Source organism: Papio anubis, chromosome 9 (assembly GCF_008728515.1).
Source record: "Papio anubis isolate 15944 chromosome 9, Panubis1.0, whole genome shotgun sequence".
Taxonomy (NCBI): domain Eukaryota; kingdom Metazoa; phylum Chordata; class Mammalia; order Primates; family Cercopithecidae; genus Papio; species Papio anubis.
Window position 1 is genome coordinate 39,332,355 of NC_044984.1, and position 25,958 is coordinate 39,358,312.

The 25,958-nt window shown below is 35.5% G+C and overlaps 1 protein-coding gene across 2 annotated transcripts in view; it reads right to left on the minus strand.

The window, feature by feature from the left end:
• NELL2 (neural EGFL like 2) overlaps positions 1–25,958 on the minus strand; it is a 368,466-nt gene that overhangs the window by 10,748 nt on the left and 331,760 nt on the right. For both annotated transcript variants that reach the window (XM_009180559.4, XM_017945819.2), the window contains 4 exons: positions 15,105–15,245; positions 4,889–5,082; positions 3,589–3,765; positions 1,527–1,751 (listed from right to left, as the gene is read on the minus strand). In XM_009180559.4, coding sequence (XP_009178823.1) covers positions 1,527–1,751; positions 3,589–3,765; positions 4,889–5,082; positions 15,105–15,245 — 737 coding nt within the window. The remainder of the gene's footprint in view (positions 1–1,526; positions 1,752–3,588; positions 3,766–4,888; positions 5,083–15,104; positions 15,246–25,958) is intronic.

Below are 25,958 nucleotides of genomic sequence, written 5' to 3' on the forward strand. Positions count from 1 at the left end.
GCTGGAATATATTCCTATCAAGAGCTGAGAGATTATAGTAGTTGTTTATAAGGCAGTGAATGACAAGCTCATTCAAATTCTTTACCCCAGAAAACAGTCTGCATTGTTTTCCTGCTTATTACTATATGCAATTTTCTTACTGTGAATAACTTCTGTGCTATATTTCATTTTTGTTCATCACTCAATATATATTTTTGTCACTATTGCTCAGAAGAATAATCTCACAGAAAGATTAAGGGTGTAAGACGACTCAACTCTATTTGGTAATTAAATGTCAGAAAGTATTTCCCTGTTAGTCATTAGTGCTAAGTTTCGAGATATGCACTATTGAACATACACATATTAAATATATATTAAAGGAACATTGCATATACATTCTTAGTAACTTTTAGTAATAGTAACTTTTAAATTTGCTAATGCATTTCATAAAAACAGCAGTAAATGTTCACTCAAAAAGCTTTGCTTGATTGACAAATTGCTTTGATTGAAAGAACTAGAAATTTGAGCTTGAAATAGATAAAAATGGCATCTCAAAGCTTAAAGCATTTTATATTTCTTTGTCCTGTTACTTCAACCTACTCTGGTAAGAATTTGTAATAAGTGAATCTGAATTAAATTGCTCCGTAGGATAAAAATTACAAAATGGAAATGCTCACTTAAAAAAATCAGAGCAGTTACAGATATCTGGCTATGTTATGCTGAGAAAAATCTGACACGTCTGCTATTTGGTTGTTACTGTTAAGCCTTCAGGTTATTTATTTAGTTTCAGTGTTAATTACAAAATTATGACTATAAAGCATAATGGCCACAAGATTAAATTTATATAGAAATAATAATCAAATTAGAATGCTTCCAACATTGTCACTAATCTACAAACTCTATATACTCTGCCTACATTCATTGTATTTGTGCTCTCATTGAAGCAAAAGGCACAGAGCTCTATTTTCCAATGAGAATAAGGAGAAAGAGCTTTCTAATGGTTTTTCTCCAACTGTATGAATAAAATATGGTAAAAAACAGATCTTAAATTTTTCAACTCAATGTAACTGATCATAACGAACCAAGAAATACGCCCATCTTTGCCACATTGATTTCCACCTTGGAAAATGTAATAAATCTACTTCGCTTATGTATCTTACGGACCTTGTAAAAGAACCAGCTAAAAATCAATAAAACAATATTGTCTCCTATCATGAAAGAAGAAACATGAGGTTTGTTGTTTCAGCTTTTTAAAAAGATGTGTACAGTTAGATACTTAGGACAATTTAAGTAGCTTGTTTCTATTCTGGTGATATAAATAACGGATCATTCTGGTTTCAGTCCATGCACTGTCCTTGAATATACATCAGAGGGATGCCCATGACAGCCTTGGAACTAATAGAGCTGAGTGGCATTCCTCCCATCTATGTTTGAAAAATAAACAGAAAAAAAAAAAACCTTCCCATTGTCAGGTCGAGCACATTATTATCTATGAGCCCTGGGTGCAGCTGGCAAAGTGTTCACTATTTAAATGTAATGGGGTTTACCTTGCACTGGCAGAGAGTACACTCAGTGCCATGTTTGATCCAAGAGGACCCGGTGAAGCGAACCACATTCATCTCGTCCAGGCAAGTCTTGGTGATGTCATTGCGGATGGTGTCGGCCTGGCAAGGGTCTGTGACACAGCGCGGGCAGCACTCATTCTCTGGGAGAATACTGAATTCACATTCCACATCTGGGCAAGGCAGGGGCCAACAATCAACTTCCCCTTGCTATAAGGAAAACAGATGTGCAAGGGCAGAGGGAGAGGGAGGAGGAAATGGAGGGAGGCCAGGAAAAAGCAGATGAGCACAGGGTTTACTGAATACTCAATTTATTTGACTGATATTTAAACTTAGATCTACAAAGCTCATGAATCTTTCAGGGAATATATTAATACAAAAGCCCTATCAGAATGATGAGTTCTGTATTGCAGCTTGATTTTGAAACAATCTTCAGGATTTAAATAACACCAATAAAACAAAAGCAAAAATCACTTATCTTAAAACAATAAAATGTGCATGCCCCTATCTTTCCCATGACAAAGGAGAGAGGTTTTTATTTAACGTATTTGCCCATGTGATACCTTTTTCATTCTTTCGCTATTTTTTCTAAGCTGTTATTCATTCCTTTATGCATAAAGAATGTTTTGTTCATTTAAAAGAAAATAAACTAAAATATGAAGGGAATATGATGGTTTTTCTTTGTTCATTTATATATTTTTCAGTGTAGAGACTTTGAAAAAAAAAAAAACAAACCCTAGGAATTGATTTCACTCCTTTTTAATTCCACACAGGAAAATAGTGTGAATTGGATCTTTTTAAAAATGTAGTTCCCACCTGTTTCCTATTTTCTTCATAATTCTGAATCTCACGGTTTGGGAGATGAAAGCAGCCTTCAGGCACAGAAACTGACCTTGGTCTTTCCATTGATTTTTGGGTTGAAAGTATAAAAAGGAAGGAACAAAAAAGCTTTGCCTTAAAAATAACCTCACACAAATAGAAAGAAACTGGCCATAACTTTAAAAGTAGCATCTTCTGTGAAAGTTTCCGCTATAAAGACACATAGACCAATTTTCCTTTTCATTTATACCACTAGAAAGAAACAAGAAATTCATTCAACTGAAAAAAGGCTTTAACAAATCATTACTTTCTTCTTACTTATTGTTTCTAGTAAAAGTTTTATAAATATATAGAGAAATTCAATTCTAATATATCTTTATTGCATATACATATTACGTGCAAAACAAGGTGCCCACTAGAAGCATTGAAAATAACAATCTTGGCCGGGCGCGGTGGCTCAAGCCTGTAATCCCAGCACTTTGGGAGGCCGAGACGGGCGGATCACGAGGTCAGGAGATCGAGACCATCCTGGCTAACACGATGAAACCCCGTCTCTACTAAAAAAATACAAAAAACTAGCTGGGCGAGGTGGCGGGCGCCTGTAGTCCCAGCTACTCGGGAGGCTGAGGCAGAAGAATGGCGTGAACCCGGGGGGCGGAGCTTGCAGTGAGCTGAGATCCGGCCACTGCACTCCCGCCTGGGCGACAGAGCGAGACTCCGTCTCAAAAAAAAAAAAAAAAAAAAAGGAAAATAACAATCTTTAGAAGGAAATAAACGGTTTTGGTTGGGGGGGGGGGTGGTTGTTTTGTTTTTTAAGTCTAAACATGGCTGATATAAATGGGTTAACAAAAGTTCTACTTGGAAAAAGAATATTTTTTTTCATGAATGCCATTATTCTATCAATAATTGTCTTTAAGTTAGCCTAAACTGGATAGGAATGGGGAAGCTAAGAGAGTCTTTTCTTCTTTTGAGCTATGGAGATACTTCTGAAAGAGACATTACTGTCAGTGAAAGACTATTCAACACCTTCTGCCACATCTACCTCAGAATATTCCTTCTTGGGTTGTGATCGTGTAACTATCACCTCATCATCCTAACCAGGCTCACTTTTTATAACTGTCAACACTGTGGCCTGGTGCTAGGTATTGGCAAATGGGGAGGGCAAGGTTTGTTCTCTATTTAGATTCTGGGCCTAAATTTTCTTTCCACTTCATGTAGTTAAATTTACCAAGCAGCGGCACTGTTGACAATTCTGGACCCAGGTGTCACCACTGTTGTACAAAGTTTCCCCATTTTGATGGAGGCACTGACTACTAAGCCTTGGGTCACATTCAGGGCAGCAAAAAAGATCAACTGTCGGATTCTCACAGTCACAGACCATCCGTCGACACATAACGAATCCATTCTGTATGAAAAAGAAAAAAAGCAGTTACCAAAAACCTCCATTGCTCAATACAATAACACATACACACACACACACACACACATATTTCAGATGGTGACTTGGAAGTTGAAATAATTCACACTGCTTATCCAATATAACAAATTTTCTTTAACATTTCTCTTTTTTAGCTAACACAAAGAAATTACCTAAGCCAGGGGATTTTCAATTTCCTTTCTACATACTACTCCTCAAATGACCAGAAAATATTTTTTTCAGAAATGACCAGCATAAAATGATAACCACTGTGTATATAAATGTCTTCATTTATATGTAAGTATATATTTGTATATTAGTATGGTAAGTTGCATACTAACTAAATTTTGTTTTGTTTGAGGGCATGTGTTTTAACATTTCATAGTTAATAAAATACATATTACTAAATTTCTGGAGTATTTAACACCTATGTTTTTGTATAAACTGTTATCAATTTCTTTTATGACAGCTGAGTTTTTGGTACATAATATTATTCATCTGAAAATAATTTGAGCATTCATTATAACTAGGTACACATAACAGAATACCTATCTAAAACTGAAATATAGACCAAATAAATATTTTTCACTCTTGCATCATAGCATGTTCATTCTGACTTTATTTGTGCAGTCATTCAAACATGATATTGTGACTAGGAAAAAATTAGCACGGTTAGTAATAAAATTTTATCAACATGTGGATAGATAAATACATTGGTATATCCATACAATGAAATAATATTCAGCATTAAAAAGAAATGGATTACAGATATATGTAACAATATGAATGAATCTCAAAAACATAATGTTGAGAGAAAGAAGCCAGACACAATATAGTATGTACTATATAATTCCATTTATATGAGGCTCTAGAAAATACAAATTTAATCAATAGGGACTGGATGCAATTTTTGCCTAGATCTAGGGTTGTGGGACTAACTAGGAAAGAACATAGGCAACATTTGGGCTACTGGAAATGTTCTGTTATATTAATTGTGCTGGTAGTTAAGTGGATGTACACATTGTCAAAACTCATCAAACCATATACACACTTAAAACATATGCAAATTACAACTGAATAAAATTGATTAAAGTTTTTTATTTATACCAACCTGACATGAGCACACAGAGCACCTGTCGTTTTCCAAAACCCAAATCTGACCATTGTGCTTAACTTTTCCATCATGGATGCAGTCCCCTGTGCAGTTCTTTCCATGAGGACATCGACAATCATATCCACCATCCAAATTGAAGCAAATGGTATCATTGGCACAGCTGTGCCTCCCGGTCCCACACTCATCAATATCTATAGACAAGAAAAAACGGCATGCAATGTGCTTAGAATATGTGCAGTTTCAAACAACTGCAATCAGGTCAGTTGTCTCCTGACATAAAGTATTCAACTGTAAATTAATTTTCATCTTACTGGCTTGCATTTGTGATTAAATGTTGACTAAAGCAATGTTAATGATCTGGAGATTTCACAGGAAAATATTATCATGTTTGATTTAAAAAATCGGGTAACCTTGGCTAGAATTTCAACTTTTATATCTATGTAAATACCATTAGGCTTTATGAAACATTTATATTTTTGAGAGTAAGAATATGACTCAATTTACCAAATAAAAACAGTTCTACAGTGGAAATTCTAAAAGTGCCTATGATACTTTAATGGGGATATCATCCCCAGTGTTAAACTGGTGATTACAGAAAAATCCCTTCTTAGTGGGAGATGAAATGTCATGAGATCCCTGCAGCATTTTTTGCAATATCAAACCTTATTCTCGCAGCTGCACCTGCCCCCCTCCATGAAGCTCTTTCCATTGTTCTGCCTAGGTGATCTTCCCTTGCATCCCAGGTATTTTCATATGGTCCTTAGACTTTGACTCTCAACCACGGAAGGGCAAATAATCATCAGCAATTACCATCTCTCTCACAAAGAATCCACTACTTCTTAACTTTTCCATTTCAGATTATCATTTTGTCCCCTGCCTGACTCAGTTGGCAATTGCCCATACTTCACCTGACATCACCTATTTCATGGCCATTACAGCCTAAAGCATTTTCATACAGATGAAAAAGCAAACATATCGTGACCCACAGATCAGGTCCATAAGAGGAGATGGGATTCACTTTTATTTACCCCCGTAATTTAAAGGTCACAAGCCAAAATACATTTCAGAGACGTGGTATGAATGGCAATAAGCAGTTATTTCCCATTTCATCAGTTTCCTCTGAGTAAAGGTCAAGAAAGAAAGAATTAAATCATGGCAGAAGTGGGTTAGAGACAAGATGGAATGTATAGCTTTTAACTAGGGCGCTGTATACTGATTCTCCTTGAAGATTTTAAAAATAAGGTTTAGGAAATATCTTTATCAAATGATTCGACTTCAACATTAACTGAAGACTTGGACTAGTTAAAATTTGGCAATTTTAAACTTCTTATATACTTAAATTCTGCCACATATGTATTCCTGAAAGTAAGCCACAGGACATTTTTTTTCTGTTTGCCTTGATTTTTATTAGTTCCCATTTCAACAAAACTAATGAATTGGATCAACAGCCGAAAAAGTGATTATAGAGCTTTATTAAGCTTGATTTGTTAAGGATAATATTACTTATTATTGTAGACTATGATTAGAAAGAAAACTGTTAGCCAGGATGAGAATATATTTTTTAAAAATTAAGTACTATGGTTAATGTGTATTTTTTCAGATTAGAGAAAATTTTTCTCTTCGTAATAAAAATTAAATTTTATTAGCTAGTTTTATATTTGGTCAATTCGGAATGATGTGGTACATCTGGTGAGTTGATACTTGTCTCCCATTAAATATTTCTAGAATTAAGAATTATAATTAGCCAGAAAAACATAAACAAACCATAGTTATTTGGTCTCTTTGACCACAAGCGCTACAGACATCCTTACTACATAGCTTTTTTACAGTCTACTATAAGGACATTATTCCATGAATGGCAATGGCTGAATTTTTGCAATCATTTTATTTTGCTTGACACTTTAAAATAAAAGATGGGTTATCAGATAATACTTTTTTCCCCCTTATAGGCAGAAAGATTCCACAGGGTTGCTGCATGGGACAAAGAAGAGATGTCCAGGCACAAGATGAATATGTATACTTAAATAAAGCACATCTATAATAAAGAAATAGAGTAAAAAGTTGCTCATAACAATGGTTGGCATGTACTTGTTATACCTGGAAAAAATGTGTGGGCAGATGCATCATAATGGACTAACTACAATCTCTTGCTATCCAAGGAGTTTGAGTAAGTTTGAACTCAGCTTGTTTTTTCTGCTTATTATCTACACTGACTCTGACAATGCAGAAACTTTTCCCAATTAACTGGTGGTATAGAATTTTGGAACCCATTTTTACACATAGCTTGGTTATAACAAGATTCCCAAATTAACTATCCATACAAGGTGTGTATTCTACTTTGAAAAACCTATCACGGTATACCTATCATGGCATATACAAATTCCAACTTTAAAAATATAGATAACTCCTTTAGTGAGTGATTATTGAAGAAATAAGGTTGCTAAATCCATTTGTCAGTGTCAGTTTTCATGTAACTTGGTCTAGCAGAGCACTTGACGAAACTTTCTCCCTCTTCTGGATAAATTTTCCCTACTTGCTTCCTATCACACTGGTAGCTCTTCTGGATCTTTTTTGTCTATACATTCTCTAGGTATGGCGATTATACTATGATTAATATTTAGCCATGCAAAGAGTAGGTAAACAGTAGTCTAGAGTGCTTTTGAGGCAAGAGTGTGCTTAAAGGCCCAACGTCTAGAGCTATCAAGATGTGCTGGAGAAACAGAAGTGCTGGTAGACTGGAATGTTCAGTGAGAGAGCAGAGTAAATAGCATGTAGCTGAAGGCTACTCAGGGTCCAAGGAAAGGTCATGTTAAGAAAGTTGAACTTTTTCATAAAGCCAATAAAATGTCATTTTAGAGAAACGCAAAATAAAAAAAAATCACAATCTGATTTTCATTTTAGACAGGTTCCTTTGGGTTCATTTTGGAAAAGAGATTTGAATGGATTAGAATTTGGAGCCAGGAGACCAGTTAATAGACTGTTTCCATAGTCCAGGCAAAAGATGATCATACAATAAAAGCAGAGTCTCATAGTGGTTGGTATGTACCAGACTCTGAGAACTTTTCATATAATGATTTATTTAATCTTCACAACCACCCTCGAAGATATAATTAAATTATGATTCTCTCTTTATAAATCAGGAAATTGAGACATAATACTGTTACATAACTTGCCCAAGGTGACACAGCCACACAGCCAGTAGGCCCAGATGGGAACTGAAGCAATCATGCTCTAAGTCCGTGCTCTTAAGTACCATGCCACACTGAGTTACAGCAGTGGGGACGCATAGAAAGAGACAACAGAGAGAATTAACACAACATAGTGATTTGTTGGCTTTGAAGATTAGAAAGAAAGAGAGATCAAAAAAGATGTTTAGATCTCTGGCGTGGAAAATATGGCTGATGCTATTTATGGAAAGAAGAGCAAGATTTTGCTGTGGAACAGAAGAGCGGGGAGGGATAAAGGAAGACATGTTCAGTTTAGGACTGGCTGAATTGCACTTCCTCTGGGCTTCCAGGCAGAGCTGTTCAGTAAGTAGTTGGATATGTGTGTCTGGGGCTCAGAAAATAGAATTGGGCCAAAATGTGGAATTGATGCAGATTACTTTCATCATCTCCTTTCTCAAAAAGAGTCCTTCTACTCAGGTTCAAACTTTGTAGTACTTAGAGTATTTAGAGCTACTTCTTGTTTGCAGTCATTTTCCCTATCTCGACTTGGCAATAATCTCATCATACTTAGCAAAGTCCAAAGGCAAATACTAGGTACTCTGAGAAGCCTTCCTTGATACTAAAGAGCAAATAATTTCTCTTTGTTCCTTCACAGCATGACGTTTATATTTCTTCTCAAAATCAAGTGCTTTTCTCAATCACAGCGTTGGGCTTGAACAGACTATTTAAAATACTATCACGTAAACTTCATTTTTTTGGTATCAAAAGTTCAAAAAACTTCACCAAACTTAAAGATTGTCCAGAAATTACAGCAATAATGGGAAATGTTGGCAGAAATATAAGATATTTATGCGAAAAAAGATACTGGACGGTGTCTCAGAGAGAGACAAGGTTTTAGGCACAGTGGAAATGGGGGATGGATAAGGAAAATGGGACTCTGGCATGTTACCTCAGGATGAAATGTCTAAATCTCTGAGATAAATGGATGAGCAAAACAGCAAACAATTTGTATGAATGCAGCTTATAAATATGTATGTTGTAGATCACACAACTGTAACCTAAAAAGTAGTGACACAGTGAAGTTATTTATTCATGCCTTCAAGTATGAGTCTTACACTTCAGAGTAACTGTAAAGCTACCACTGTGGCTTTGTCTACTTTCTTCCCCCCAGCAACAAAAAAAATAGCACCTTCTCTGATATAATCATATTCTTAAAATGGAATCCTTCTAAATACTAATATTACAATTCTACAAATCACAGAAATTGCAGTAAATGGAGAATGTTTAGAAGTTTTTTTTTTAAATCTTTTTAAAAAAATATATCTATTCATCTGACAAAGGGCTAATATCCAGAATCTACAAAGAACTTAAACAAATTTATGAGAAAAAACAACCCTATCAAAAAGTGGGCAAAGGATACGAACAGACACTTCTCAAAAGAAGACATTTATGCAGCCAACAGACACAGGAAAAAATGCTCATCATCACTGGCCATCAGAGAAAGGCAAATCAAAACCACAATGAGATACCATCTCACACCAGTTAGAACGATGATTATTAAAATGTCAGGAAACAACAGGTGCTGGAGAGCATGTGGAGAAATAGGAACACTTTTACACTGTTGGTGGGACTGTAAACTAGCTAAACTATTGTGGAAGACAGTGTGGCGATTCCTCAAGGATCTAGAAATACCATTTGACCCAGCCGTCCCATTACCGGGTATATACCCAAAGGATTATAAATCATGCTGCTATAAAGACACATGCAAACGTATGTTTATTGCGGCACTATTCACAATAGCAAAGACTTGGAACCAACCCAAATGTCCATCAGTGATAGACTGGATTAAGAAAATGTGGCACATATACACCATGGAATACTATGCAGCCATAAAAAAGGATGAGTTCATGTCCTTTGTAGGGACATGGATGAAGCTGGAAAACATTCTCAGCAAAGTGTCACAAAGACAAAAAACTAAACTCCGCATGTTCTCACTCATAGGCGGGAATTGAACAATGAAAACAATTGGACACAGGAAGGGGAACATCACACACGAAGGCTTGTCATGGAGTGGGGGTAGGGGGGTAGGGATAGCATTAGGAGATATACCTAATGTAAATGACGAGTTAATGGGTACAGCACACCAACATGGCACATGTATACATATGCAACAAGACTGCACGTTGTGCACATGTACCCTAGAACTTAAAGTATAATAATAATAAAATACACACACACACACACACACACACACACATATATATATATAAATAAATCAGATGTGTTCTTTTAAAAAAATTCTTCAGGCCGGGCACGCTGGTTCACGCCTATAATCCCAGCACTTTGGGAGGCCGAGGCGGGCAGATCACGAGGTCAGGAGATCAAGACTATCCTGGCTAACACGTCAAAACCCCGCCTCCATTAAAAGTACAAAAAAATTTAGCCGGGCGTGGTGGCGGGCACCTGTAAACCCAGCTACTCAGCAGGCTGAGGCAGGAGAATGGTGTGAACCTGGGAGGCGGAGCTTGCAGTGAGCCGAGATCATACCACTGCACTCCAGCCTGGGCGACAGAGTGAGATTCTGTCTCATATCAAAAAAAAAAAAAAAAAAAAAAAAGAATCCTTCAGAGCATGTTGTCCTCTGACAGAGTAGTAGGTTTTTCTGATAATCTTTATAAATTTTATTGGTAGATAATGGTAGAATCATCTTTCCAGAATAGTGTTTTTGTTTTTGTTTTTTTAAAAAAGATTTTTCACTGCTCCTATGTTTGTGGGTCTCCTTGAAAGGCCTTTTCTATGAAGACAAATCCTCTACTTTGCTGTTTTCATATTTATAATGTGTTATTTTGATGTTTAGTTTAATTATCCTTGTTACTTTCTGGGCTGAACACTCATGAATGCATTAATTATGTTTTATACTGATCATTATTATATATCTACTTTTAACTATATATATATATATCCACTATCTGTCATACTAATATCTACATTCCAACATAGGTTATGTGCCTAATGCATTTCTAATGAAGAGATTAACTATCTATTATTTATCTCAATCTTTTCATTGGACAAATAAATGTATCATCTACTATGTGTCAGACACTGTTCTAGGCATTGGAGATATGATAGCTGACAAGCAAACACAAACTATGACCTTTGAAGCTTACATTCTAAAGCAGATAATAACAAAGCAAACACATAAATACATACTATAATTTCAGGTGAGTTTATAATTTCTATCAAAAAAAGTGAAGCAGGGTAAGTGAATAGAGTGTCAGAGGTGGGAGACTATTTTAAATTAGTTGTCCAGGATAAACCATTTGAGAAGAAATTTGAATTAAATGAAAGAAGAACCCTGCAAAGATCTAGGGGAAGGGCATTCCACATAAAGGGACAGTACATTCAAATAAATCTGTTTTGTATATTTTAGAAATGGCAAGAAAGCCAAGGATGCATATCATGTGAGCCCTTGTCAACCATGGTCAGGGTTTGCATATTGCTTTGAGAGGGGTGGAGAGGCTCCAGGAGTGTGAACAGAGGAGTAACATGATCTAACTTCAGTTTTAGAAGAATCACTCTGAATGTTATAAAAAAAAAAAAAGACTCTAGGGGAATTGGGCATGGAAGTAGGAAGATCAGTTTGGAGGCTGTTATAGTGGTTCAGGCAAAAGGTAGTAATGGCTTAGATTAAGACGTTAACAACCGAAGTGGTAAAGGGTGGTTAGACTGGGAATATATTTTGAAAGTTGAAACTGTGAAATTTGTTAATGTATGGAATGTGAGATATGAGGAAAAGAAGGAAGAAAACAATGACTCTAAGATGTAGTTCTGGACAACTATGTTAAAGGACCTGTAGGACTTAGAGAGTAAATTAAAAGTTCTGTTTTAGCCATATTAGGTCTGAGTTGTCTATTAGACGTCCAGGTTGAGCTACCTAGTAGGCCACTAGATGTAGAATCTGTAGCCAAGGCAGAGGTCTGAATTTGGGATATACAGATGGCATTTTAAGCCATGAAACTGGTTGACTTAGGGATTGAGAATGGATAGAAAAGACCGACAAGGCCTGAGCCCTGGGGCATTTGAGAGAGTAAAAAAAAGGACTGTAGGAGAAAGGAGAAAAACCAGGAGAGAGTGGTGAACCTGAAGCCAAGTGAGGAAAATTCTGTTTTGAGAGAAAAGAATGATCAACTGAGTCAAATGCCCGAGTTGATCAAGGAGATAGTAATTGATCAGCTAATTTGGCAAAATGGAAATTGTTAGTAATCTTGAAAGAAAAGCATTGGCTAGAGCAGTGAGACTAAAGTGTCGCTGGAAGGAAGAAGGCAGAGATAACAAGTACTGAAAATTTTTTCAAGGAATTTTGTTCTAAAGGGGACAGAAAACTGGAAGATATGTCTGTAGAGTCAGGTGATGTAAAGGGAAGTTACATTTTGTTTGTTTTTGTTTTGTTTTCAAAGATGGCTGCTACTCTTGACTCTTTGAACACTGATAGGAATGATGCAGTAGAAAAAGACTTAATTATACGGAAGAGAAAGTTAATAATATATGGGCAGAATCCTTAAACAGGTGAGAGAGGATGAGATGCAAGATACAATGATGAGTTTCATATTTGATAGGAGTGGGGCCACTTCCTCCAATAAAAGAGGAGGGAGAAAAAGCAGCAGGTATATAGAAATAAATGAGCAGATATATAGAAATAAATAAATAAGCGAGTATGGGTTGTGGTGGAAAGTGAGGCAGATGGCTTTTGACTACTTCTGTGTTCTCAGTTAAGTAGACAGGCCACTGACAGAGAATAAAGAGAAAGGAAGCAGTATCCAAAGTCTGAGGAGACTTAAGAAGTTGTGAAATGGCTGTTAACTGGAAAGTTGGAAGGGAATGTAACTAAGGAAATGAAGTAGGAATGCTGGACAGTGCTGATGGCCCTTACAGTAGGTGGCTTCTGAGATGGCCCCAGTGATCCTCACCACTTAGTATTCAAGCCCTTGTGTAATCCCCTTCCTTAAATGTGGGATGGACTTACTGACTTGATGCTAACAAATATAAAGTGTGAGAAGTGATGGAATGTCACATCTGACATGAGGTTGTAAAAAGACTATGGCTCCCATATTGGGCATCTGCTCTTGGATTGTTTGCTTTAGGGAAAGCAAGCTCCCACGCCTTGAGGAGTGGCCCATGTATTAAGGAGATGAGATCTGCCAATAGCCACATGAATGTCCTTGGAAATAGATTCCCATTCCCCCCACTACCACCACAAACAAGCCTTCAATATAAGAAGACCACAATCCTGGCCAAGAACTTGACTGCAATGTCATTAAGGCGCTGAATCAGAGCCACCCAGCTAAGCTGTGCACAAATCCCTGACCCACAGCAAGTGTGAGACAATGTTTGCTGTTTTCAGCTGCTAAGTTTTGAGAGTAATTTGTTAGGCATCAATAGATAACTAATACAATCCACTAGAGATTTGTGATCACAAATTTGAAAGACAGTGAGCTCAGTTACAAATTTAATGTAAGACAGTCAACAGAGGTATGTGTGTTTTTCTACTCACATTCAGATGCACAGAAAAAAGTGTGCAAGGATACTAACCCAAATTAAACATAGGTAACCCCTCGAGGATGAGTGGAAAAGATGGGGAAAGGGGGGAGGTGAAATGAAGATGCATATTCAGCTTTAATCCATATACAAGCTTATGTATGATTTGCATTATTTATAATCAGCTTATATTCATTCTTTATGTGCATAATTTTTTAAAAAGATGATCTCAATTAAATTCTATAAAATACAAAGAAACTAGCTTATCAGGGAAGAACAAAATTCCACTGTCTGATCTGTCTTGAAACTATAATCTGTGGTTCCTGGCATTCTCTCCAGGGCTGGAAATGTTCACTCTGGAACATCCACCAGTGCAAGATAAAGCCCTCAGACCATATTTAAGTGGTAACATGCAAATGCCAGGTTTTAGCCCCTGGTAAGACAGCAGCATTCCCATTCCTAGGTGGAAATCCTGATGAATACTCTGTTCAAGCTCCAGAGCTTTTCTGCTGCTGGCAAAACAGGCTAGAAGCCTTGGCATCCATCACCCAAGCCTGTTTCACTTGTTTCTTTGTGAAAATCCTTTGAGGCACAAGGATAAAAAACATCTTATCATTTAGGTGTCAAGTATCTTTAGGTTAGATTGTCAAAAGCTTTCATTGACTGTGTCATCTTAACCCCATTATCCTCTCAGGCTCTATGAAGGTGTAAATACAAATGGAGAAAATAATGAGTTCTCAAGTTGTGTTTTGTTTTTCATTCCTATGCCAAGACTTCTAATGACAAATCCTTTCAGTGCGTGTAGTTTCCCTGGCAATTACTCACTGGGCTCTGCTTGCTCTGTCTGCCTGTTTTCTAAAAATCATGCCCCTTCAATAGAGGCTATAGAGGAGCAGATTTGTCAATCCGTTCAAAATAATTTAAAATTAATGGTAACTAATTGAATATAATCTGATTGAATTTTCTACTCCTCTTAGATTGAAAACTTAATGGAAGCAGGGACCATATCTTATGTATCCAACATTCAACAATCACTAAACATCTCTTACTTTGCCAGGTAAATGTCATGTTAGAAATAGCCCTGAGTAGCATGTATTGTGTATGTCATCCTTGACCACACCATCATTGCATTTCCTCTATTCCCATTTTTCCTCTATCTCGCTTTTTATCATGTATTTTTGCTACATGTTTTTGGATCAGATGTATGCATGCTTTCCTTTAAAAAATTTACGTGATACTACATGTTTTTTCATTCTAAAAACACCATTTAACAGTTGCAAGAATCCACAGAAAACTGGGTTAGTGTCACAAACTTTAATTATCTAAAAATAACAATAATTACCATAATTAGCAAGAAAAAGTTAGATTTTAACATATTTCCAATCACTGTTGTATAAACATATAGTAAAAACACTAATAACACTGGCTCAATGTATTCTATGTATAGCTTACGATATATTCCTCAAGTTCAAGAGAAGTTCTTAAATTCTAGGTCTTCTCTTTGTACTGACCTTCACATGATTCTCCACTTGGTGAAAACATCCCATTGTCATGGTAGCCATCTCTGCACTCACAGTGGTACCATCCAGGCAGGTTAATGCAATTAGCACGGCTGTCACATTGAACAAAACCGTCAGAGCATTCATCAATGTCTGGCAAAAAAGAGAGGATTTTATAAAATTATTTATTTTCTTTTAAAGAAACAAGAATATTCTGCTACAAGGCTACTAAAATTTTTAATGCCAGCAAATCCTTGAAACTGGGAATACATAAAATTAAGAAAGTCCACTTGTTTGTTAAAAGCTATACAGAAAGAATGTGGTGTTATTAGTAACAGGAGAAACATCTAGAAGGCTTCTTTGATGCAAAAGGCATTCCACTGTAGAAAATGGAAAGAATCCATATGTGATGGTCATTAGTGCTGCTCACCAAATATTTTAGCTCTTCTAGACACAAGCTAGAATTTTGATTCTCCAGGCCCTTCCAGTTAGGTATGGCCACGTGATAGGTGAAGTGTCTCTTAAGCCAGCTCAGGAGTGATAAGTGTCACCTCTATGCAGAGCCTTTAATATGCAGTGTGTGATCCACATATACCCTTTCCCTATCACAATGAATAGCCTTTTCCAGATGCTCTAAAGACCTACCTGAGTTCCTGTGGGAGACAATCTGGTGCACCTTCCTTACTTACCTGGGATGGACTTATGGCATGAGAAAGAAATCAACCTTAGTTGACACTCCAATATAAATGACAATAGCATTCATGAATCAACATGCTTCACATATTCAAGTATACATATTATTTATGTCACTTTCTACTGTGTTTCACACACACCACTTCATTCAACCCTCAAAAAAATCCTGCCATGTAGATAGTACATTGAACATGTGGGAAAAAAAAAAGATGGAGGCAGAGGGAAATTACGGGATTTAACCAAAGTCACCTGACAGTTCATAGTGCCTGACATTCAGGTGTGTGCTCCTTTATAGATGTAGATCATGCTGGATCTACTACACAAAGAGAGCTATGGATCTTGAGTCTCAGATACTTCCTCCAGAGGCTTATTACTGTTCCCAAATGTTGAAAGCCCTTGATTCTTCTTGTCTGGTCTACTGAATCGTGAGAACTCCCAACACCATTCAAGTACCTTCCTTTGCTCACAGGAGGAAAAGTAATCCCTGAAGTTGCCTTACAAAGTGTGTCCTCATTAGCTCCTGGTTTTCAGGATCTTTCAGCTTAACTTAGACTCTGCTATATGATCCAATGGTGCTGACCCATTGTGGCTGCCAAAAATATCCACATGTCTCCCACTCCCATCTTGATAGCCATATGCCATAGCTGAAGGTTCCAACCTGCCAAGGCAGGATGGTTCTTTCCTATATGCTTCTGACACCTGAATCATATTTCCTGCTTCTGTGACCAGGCACGATGACATCCTTCAAGTTGAAGGTAAGACAAGATGCTTTTTAGAGACCTTTCCCCTCCAGACAGACTACTTAAGTTGACAGAATCTACTTCCTTCTTATTTCAGTCTCATTTCCCTCCAAATTCCTGGAAGCATATATTCCTTTCATTTTCTTATAAAATGTCCTCTTTTCAGAAGTTCAATGTTGAAAGAGATAAATTAATGAATAAATGTATACATAAGTAAAAAAAAGTCAGATAAATGAGCCATCACTCATTTATTTCTTGATAGGTCAAGTGTCCCTTCAGCAAAATAGTATGCAAACCATCCTCTTAGGTTATTAGGTAATGGGCCAAAAAATAAATATTTTATATAGTTGTAATAGTTCAGCATTATTTCTGAATTATGAATGATTCTACCTCTGTGGTGCCTCTTCTTTAGATATCAGTTACTATTGACAGTCATTCTTAACTGTCAAAATAATTGCGACTGATCAAATCAGCTAACCATTGACTTCCTGACACATAACTGATGTGGACTGCATTCATTTACTGACGCCTCATAGGTTTTGTGAAATAGTCTATTTGTACTTCAGGGGCCTCCCTAACTGATGAACCTCTGATTTTAAATAGGTCCAGAATATTTTGCTCATTTTAGCTTTATATGGTCTTTTCTTCTAACCCAAATGATGTAGAAAATTGATTATGTCATTTCTTAAGTGCATGGACAAAAGAAAACAGGTTGGAATTTAAGCTTTAAAAGTGAGTTTTATTGGAAGAAAGCCATACAGGGGATGGTTAAGAGTCATTCGTTTTGGAAGAATTTGGTCACTAGGGCTGGTAATTTGGAAGTAACTCTTGATGGAACTGAGCTTTCTCCACTGAAGCAACTTTCCCATCTATATTTAGCTTTCAGTTTAGTCCTTTCTTCCTTCCTTGACATAGTCGTCAGGTTATCTCAGTTTCTATGATATAGATATATATTTCGATTGTTACTTCTCACTTCATTTCTCTCTTGTCACTCCTTTACCAGGCCCACTCCTATACTGCTTCATACTCATTTCTTCTTAATTACATTACGGTAAACTTTCTTGATCTATAAATATACTCCATAAAGTTTAATAGAAATGCTATGTGTTATATTAATTAGTGTTTTGAAGACTGGGAATACAATGTGCCTGCCCATAATGTATTTTCATATAAACTTTGGGCATTATTATTATTTAATTATTACTATGTGATAGGATTATAGAGGGTGAAAAGGTAAATATGGCTGTTCCTCCACTTTTGATGTGGTTACCTTCCAATAAACCTATTGTAAGTCAAAAAGTCATAAGTTGAAATTGTATTTAATACTCCAAGCAACCTATCATAAATTAAAAAACTCATAAGTTAAACTATTTTAGGTCAGGGACCATCTGTATAAGGTTCATGCATTAATTTACATATTCAATATTTATTGAATGCATTTTATATGCCAAAAACTAAGTGCTGGGGAAATAAGGATAAACAACACTGACGCAATTTCTGCCTTCAGTTAGTTAATCATCTATTTAAATTGTGCTTTATTGTAATAAAATTAAATTTATGAAAATCTGAATTTACAATCATACGGAACAGTATTTCCAAACATGCAACTTATCTGCCACCAGTGACACGGTATGTAGGTGATAATGGGTAGATATTTTATTTTAATGGCTACATATTTATTTTTCTGAATTAGTTCCATTTGTAGCAAGTGAGACTTATAGTAGAGTAATAAAACTATTTAAAATTTTAAAATGAGAAGAATTACAGAAACAATATTAAGTAAATATTGGTATAAATGGTCTATGAATATGAGAAAAACAATGAAGTTTTGAAAACAGCAATATACAATATAGGGTAATTATTCATCTTTCAAAAGGATTTGCTGAGTAATTCCTTGTGAAATGCAATGCCTTAATTTGTCTAAAATACGTCTGAATTTATAAAAGACACTCATGTCATAGATCAAGATTATATGCTTGCTATCATTTAGAATAGGGAAAAACTAGCCAGATAATATATACAACCTCATTTTACACTTTTATGTTCCTGCTAATTTTGATTTGTTTATGCAAATTTTTCTACTTTGGTTAGTCAGTAGACAATGAAAATGTGCTTGAATTGACAGAGTATACACTTCCCACTAGAAGGCATGTTTATTTGGCTCATGACTCTAATTAAACCCAAAGATCTAATAAAACAAACAGTCTCATCTGTAAGTGATTTGATGGTATGCATATCCTTATTCACTCAGTAAATACCTAGTAAATAAAGAATTGAAATCTGATCCACAATTTATGAATTAAGTATATTTTCTCTACATACAAATGAGGACATTAACTAGAATTACAACATAAATGCACACATATTTTCAAGTATGCTCATATTGTGCTTCACATATTTTCTAACAACACAAGGCAGTAAAAAAAAGTTCAGATAATTTATTTATTGGGTACTTTCATTAGGTTAGTTAAGACCTAACTTCATATTCTCTAACTGAGTCAGATACAAGGTAAATAGCAGACCCGGGGAAAAAATGATATTATTTTATTCAGTATAAGAACTTCAAAATTTGAATGCATTATTTTCCAAACTAAATAAAAGTATTCAAAAAACTAGTATAGGCTGTATAAGCTTATATGACTTAGTCTTAATCATAAGGACCTTAACTTTTTACTCTGTACGTACATATATAAAAAACTAAGAGTAAATTTCATGAATTTTATAATTTTATTACATATTCTGTCTTAGAAAGGAACTAGTTCCTTAGAACATTTTCAGTAACCACATTTAGAACAGTCAGCTAGCAATAGTATTAAAATGCTGTCCAAAAGCACAGAGAATCTAAAATCCAAAAGATGTTTAGCCATCCAACAACAGTCATGAATATCAGTCCTACTCTGGGGATCAGTATCAACTTAGATAATAAAAATGAAAGGCACTGCTGAGTGTAGATTTCCTAGAAAGCACACATGTTTTGAGGCAATCATTAAAAACAAATCAACAGACAAACAAAACATAATAAAACAAAAACCAAAAAAGAAAAAAAAAAGAAAGGAAAATGTATGACTAGAAAAACAACAACAACAAAAAAAACCAAGCTCATATACATCAGTGTCTTGTTTTCTTTGTCCCCCTCAGGTATGGTGGCACAAGACTGGTTGTTTTGTACAATGCCACAAATCACTGGCTTCAGAGGCAATCAACTGAAAATGGCTTTTGCCAGCAGCATTTAAAGGGTTATTTTAGAAAATGACAAATTATTTCCTTATAAAATTAACTGCAGTTGTAGAATGAGACACTTGAGTGATAAACACCCTCTTTCTCATGCATAGTAATAGTTATTTCTACTATAAAATAACTAAGAACAATAAAAAATGTGCAAATGTCCAGAACAATCCATACCTAAAATAGACTCTAATTATTACTTTAACACTCTCAAGAAAACTGATTAGTTTCTGCTCTTATACTGGATAAAAAAAGAAAGGAAATCCAGCTCTTTTTTAAGATGAGTGAACTGTTTTTAATGACAGTCACATAGAGTACTCTCTTTCATACTATTTTATCATTAATAAAAATATGACATTTCTCATTTAAAAATAGGCAAGTGTTCTATTTATATCATCATCACAGGCACTGGTAGTTAAATTATATTGATAAACAGTAGGCAATTAAAGATCCCCAAAACAATGAACTCCTGATTACCCACATGTGGGTTATTTGCTGTCTAGATTATCTGAAACATTTTTTTGAATCACAAGGTCATTTCTATCTGTCTCTTGTTGAGCTTCTGGGAAGTCTGCTTTCAACATTTAGGCATGAATGCTCAAATAATGCAAACTCATTATGTTACTTTAAATGACTGTGCAAGATTTGGGTATAAAATATTGTCTAAAATTTCATATAAGAAGACTGATTTTTTCATGAATTTTTTGAAAATACAACATGGTAACATATGTAAATAAAAATGGAAAACCACAAAATCCTCTGCACAAGTTACACCCAACATTGCATATTTAGAGAAAATTATATTCATTACTTTATAGTTCATAATTAGGAAGTTAATGACTGGTATTAAAAATGCACAGATATAATCTCTTCATCATATTGTTTAATCATTACAAGAGCCATATGAAATATTCTTATCCTTATGTCATAGACAAGAAGGTGGTGACAGCAAACAGAACAGAACCCTTTCAACTCCAAGCCCAGTTCTTTTTTCCCTTATGGTAGGCTGCCTTTCAAGACCAACACTTCGCCAAACAGAATCAGCCTATGCTTTGGAATATCACAGTGTATATCTTAAAGTCAATGAATTGCAGCTCGTTGGCTCTTTGAACTAGGAATAATACTTTCTTCATAGTTTGCTGTTAACATACGAGGCCTCACAGGAGAAGCAGTAACTGGCTCGTAAGAGGTATCTAATATGTGCAAATTCCATGCCCATCTCCAAAATAATCCTTCAGAGTTTACAAAGCATGTTCACATTCATCATTCGATTACTTGAAAAGAAACAGAGGAAAATACAATTTCATAGGATGGATTTAGTTGAAAGAATGTCTTTTCTTCTGTGAACAATCAAGAGTCACTGAAGGGTTATTAACAGGAGAGTGATGTGGAAGCTGCACCTTGGGAAGAACAGGGCAGCAGTTATGTGTCAAGCCAGTGGGACTGGGAAGACTCGAGGCCATCTCACCAGCTTATGAGACTACATTTCATAAAGAAAAAGGTTATAAACATTTCAAGTAGAGAATAAGTGGAAACAAGGATAAAGAAGCATGTTTTCTTCAATGCTTATCTTTGGTCAGTGTACAACTCCCTCTCATGTCCCCTGTGTTGATGTCAGGTTGACCAAGTTCACATTCCGTATGTCTGGGGGATATACCGGAAAAGGAAAGAAAATTGAGACAATCTGACTTTTCTTTTGGTTACTAGAGTCTTAGTATTTTATTATTTCTTTCTTCTTCACAGAGCCTCTCCATATGTTTTCCCTGTTGACTAAAATGTTCTTTTTCTCATCCTCTCACCTGAGTTAGTTAACTACTTCTCATCTATCTGTCCCATACTAACATTAATGTCCCTTGGGGAAGCTTTCTTTGACTCCGGAGACTGTATTAGATCTCCTATTACTTAATGATTAGTCTATTTTCCCCCATATTTTGCTTGTATTTTATATCCTTGTAATAGCATCTATATGCTTTTTCTTTTTGTCTAAACTTGCACAAATATTACACTGATTTAATACAATTTCAATTCTGGAGAAGTTCCTACCTATGTTTTTCTCCCATGTTCAAAAGCATTTTTCATTTGGGCTTTTTGTCCTTCCAAATAAATTTCAGATTTATTAGTTGGTGAACTTCTCAGCAACAAAACAAAACAAAACAAAATAAACACAAGAAATGGGGGAGGGGAAAGCCTGCATTGATTCTATATATTGACTTTGGGAGAATTGAAATCTTTATATTATTGTATCTTTTAATCAATACATATGATATATTTCCTATTTCTGTAATATTTTACAGATTTCTGAATGTATGTATTGTGTATATATTGCCTGAACTTATTCCTAAATGTTTTATTACTTTATCTTTTTTAAAATTAACTTTATTGAGGTAAAATTTATATAGGAAAAAAAATCACTAACAATTTCATGTCTTTTCACATTAGTCACTACCATAATCAAGATATAATGCATTTCCTTCACTTCCAAAATTTCCTTCATATCACAGTAGTTTGAAAATAATTTTTATAAATATTAATTTAATGTTTATCTCTCAGAGTAAATTTCAAATGGCCAGAAATTATGTTATATTTTACACCATATCTCTAACACTTAGAAGAGAACTGGGCACATGGTTGGAGATTGATAAACACATGCTGAATGAATAGATGAATGAACAGCAAGTAAGTAAGTGGAACACTCACTATGCCACACTTGAGTTCTGCTAGGGTTGGAGGGGAATGAAGGCAGGAGTGACAGTTTGAAAGCATACACTGAGACAAAAATAACATGATGGTAAAATGATACTTCCTCATTCTACTTCAAATGTTTTTGCCGAAAGACTATAATATTAGATGCAGTACAATAGGTGAAGAGAATGCGTTAATTTTACACACTTTTATATACCTATTTAATTATATGTATTTTTAAACAAAAAGAATACATCAACACCTCTGATTAAAATGAAAGACTGAAAACATTTTAAAATCTCTTCTTCTTTACTTCCAACCCTGTAAACATTATGTTAGAGGAACAAAGAAAAGTATAAAAAGCCAACAAAGACAAAAAGAAAAATGACAGCAGGATAGAAGAAAGTTAAATACATTTCTGTCTTTTCTTGGAAAATAGAATATAGGTGAAGTGGTAGAGACAGAGTAAAAGGAACCAAAGATTAGAATCTTTATGTGATAATTGGGTATGGCTGATTATTAATAATTATTAATGATTAAGAATATGGCTAATGGTTGTAGTAATCTTCCCTGAAAAACCCTGAAGAGTCTTGAAATACCATGTAGAGCTGAGATGAGACATGCAGCTGGAAGTAGTTGAGTTAATTAAAAGTCTACTGATGAATAATCAACCTACTCATCTCCTCCCACCATGAGCAGATTGTTGAAAGAAAGCAGTTACCCTTAAAGGGTAGAGTGAATGTTTGTTTGTTTTTTTCCTGCAAGGGAAATAAATATCTGTGGGAAACTAAAGCAGCAGTGTAGAATTTGTTATTGTTTGAATCAAAGTCCCCTGCATTTCAGTCTTTAGATATCTTGAAGTACAAAAACTGGTTCTTTTTTTTTTTTTTTAGCTTACGAATGTAAGTTTGCAAGCCAAAAAAAAGCCTACCCTCATATCAAAGCTCAAAATCAATTTTCTATGTATTCACTTCTAAACATTAATGTGAAATCAAGGAGCAACGGATAATCAAGAAAAGTCTGTAACATGTAAGAGAAGAGCCAAGATAGAGTATCAGAAAAACTGACCCTGAAATGACAGACTGGATTAAGAAAATGTGGCACATATACACCATGGAATACTATGCAGCCATAAAAAAGGATGAGTTTGTGTCCTTTGTAGGGACATGGATGCAGCTGGAAATCATCATTCTTAGCAAACTATCACAAGAACAGAAAACCAAATACCGCATGTTCTCACTCATAGGTGGGAACTGAACGATGAGATCACTTGGACTCGGGAAGGGGAACATCACACACAGGGGCCTATCATGGGGAGGGGGTAGGGGGGAGGGATTGCATTGGGAGTTATACCTGATGTAAATGACGAGTTGATGGGTGCAGCACAGCAACATGGCACAAGTATACATATGTAACAAACCTGCACGTTATGCACATGTACCTTAGAACTTAAAGTATAATAATAATAATAATAAAAAGAAAGAAATAGAGATAATTGGCCAGGCACGGTGGCTCACGCCTGTATCCCAGCACTTTGGGAGGCCGAGGTGGGTGGATCACAAGGTCAGGAGATCGAGATCATCCTGGCTAACACAATGAAACCCCGTCTCTATGAAAAAAAAAATACAAAATACATTAGCCAGGTGTGGTGGTGGGTGCCTGTAGTCCCAGCTACTCGGGATGGTGAGGCAGGAGAATGGCGTGAACCTGGGAGGCGGAGCTTCCAGTGAATCGAGATCGCGCCACTGCACTCCAGCCTGGGCGACAAAGCGAAACGCCATCTCAAAAACAAACAAACAAACAAAAACCAAAAAAGAAATAGGGATAATTCACAGAACAGAACCAAAAATGTTTCTAATTAACATTCTCAGATAGATTTGAGAGAATATTTCATCTATAAAATAAGGACACAGTGATTACAAAAAAATATTCAGAGAGGAATAAAGAGTTCTTGAAAATTAAATATATACTAACTGGAGCTTTAAAAAATGCAACGTTAAGACTTGGAAGATCAAGTAGAAGTCGTCTCTTGAAAAGTAGAACATATAGAGAACAGAGGAAAAATATGAAAACAGCAAAAGCAAACAAAGCAAAGACCACCAACCCAAAATGCTCAGCTTCTGATTAAAGAGAAATTTCATACCAAGAACACACACAAAAAAACCAATGGGAGAAAAATATCTTTAATAATAATAATAAGTCCAGAACTTTTCTCAAAGCTATTGTCTTCAGATTGAAAGGTCTATCAGGGTCTTCAAATATACTGAATAAAGATATGTTAGCCAATAGCTGTTGTTGGCTATACGGCAGCTATTGTTCTATGTAATTTACCTATATTTACTCACTTGATGCTGACTGCAGTACTATGAGGTAGGGAATATTACGGCTATCACCATTTTAAAGGGAAGTGAACTTAAGCAATGAAAGTTTAACTATTTTTTTACAAAATTATTTAGGGGCAAAACCGAGATCTCAACCCATATATTTTAGATAACAGAGGTCATACTCTTGCCCATACACAATGCTGCCTCACAAATAAATGAAACAAGACCTACATCTAAATACACAATTGTCAAATTTTACAACAACAAGAATAACATGAATCTTAATATGTCCCAGAAGGAAAACAATAGCTTACATATAAAGGGATGAGAATCAGTTTAGTAGCACATTTCTTACTTGCAGCACTGTATGCCCAAAGAGAGTGAAGCAATGATTTTAAACCTAGAAGTCTATACTCAGCATAATTGTCAAATAGCTATGAATACAGAATAAAGATGTTTTAAGGCCATGTAGTTCTTTAGAAGTTTTATGTTCCATGCATTATTTAAAAATATTTTACTAATATAGTGCAGTAAAATAAAGGACTAAATTGAGACAGAGAAAAACCTATCAGTAGTTCATCACTCCTTCTTTTTTACAGTACTTTCTTCACTTTGCAAGGATACACCCCTCTCTCTTAGTTCTCCTTGTACCTCACTGACCTCTATATATTACTTTTTTTTTTTTTTTTTTTGGCAGATCTTATCTTCTCCATCTCTAAAAGTTTGAATTACCTGGGGATCTACCCTCAGACCTTTCCTTTTGTAGCTACCAAATTCTTAGTGATTTCATTTAGTACCAGGGCTTTAAAGGCTTTAAATATCCAAATGCCACTAGTACATTGAAAACTATCTGTAGTGGGCAGAAGAAGAGCGTCCCCTAAAAAACCATGTCCAGTTGGAACCTCAGAATATGACCTTATTTAGAAAAAGGGTCTTTGAAGATATTATTGGGTGATAAACTCAAGATAAAATCACCCTGGACTTAAGATGGGTCCCAAATCCAGTGACTGGTGTTTTTGTAAGAAAAAAAAAAAAAGAAACAGAGAAAGCCAGGTGAAGAATGTAAATCAACTCTCCACCATAGTCTCTGGTCTCTAGACTTTCCTGTTTCAGTCTTCCTTCAGTCAGGAAAATTGAGCCACTACAAGTATTATTGGAATAAGGAGTTTTAAATAGAAATCAAGTCTGCACAGATCAGGGAG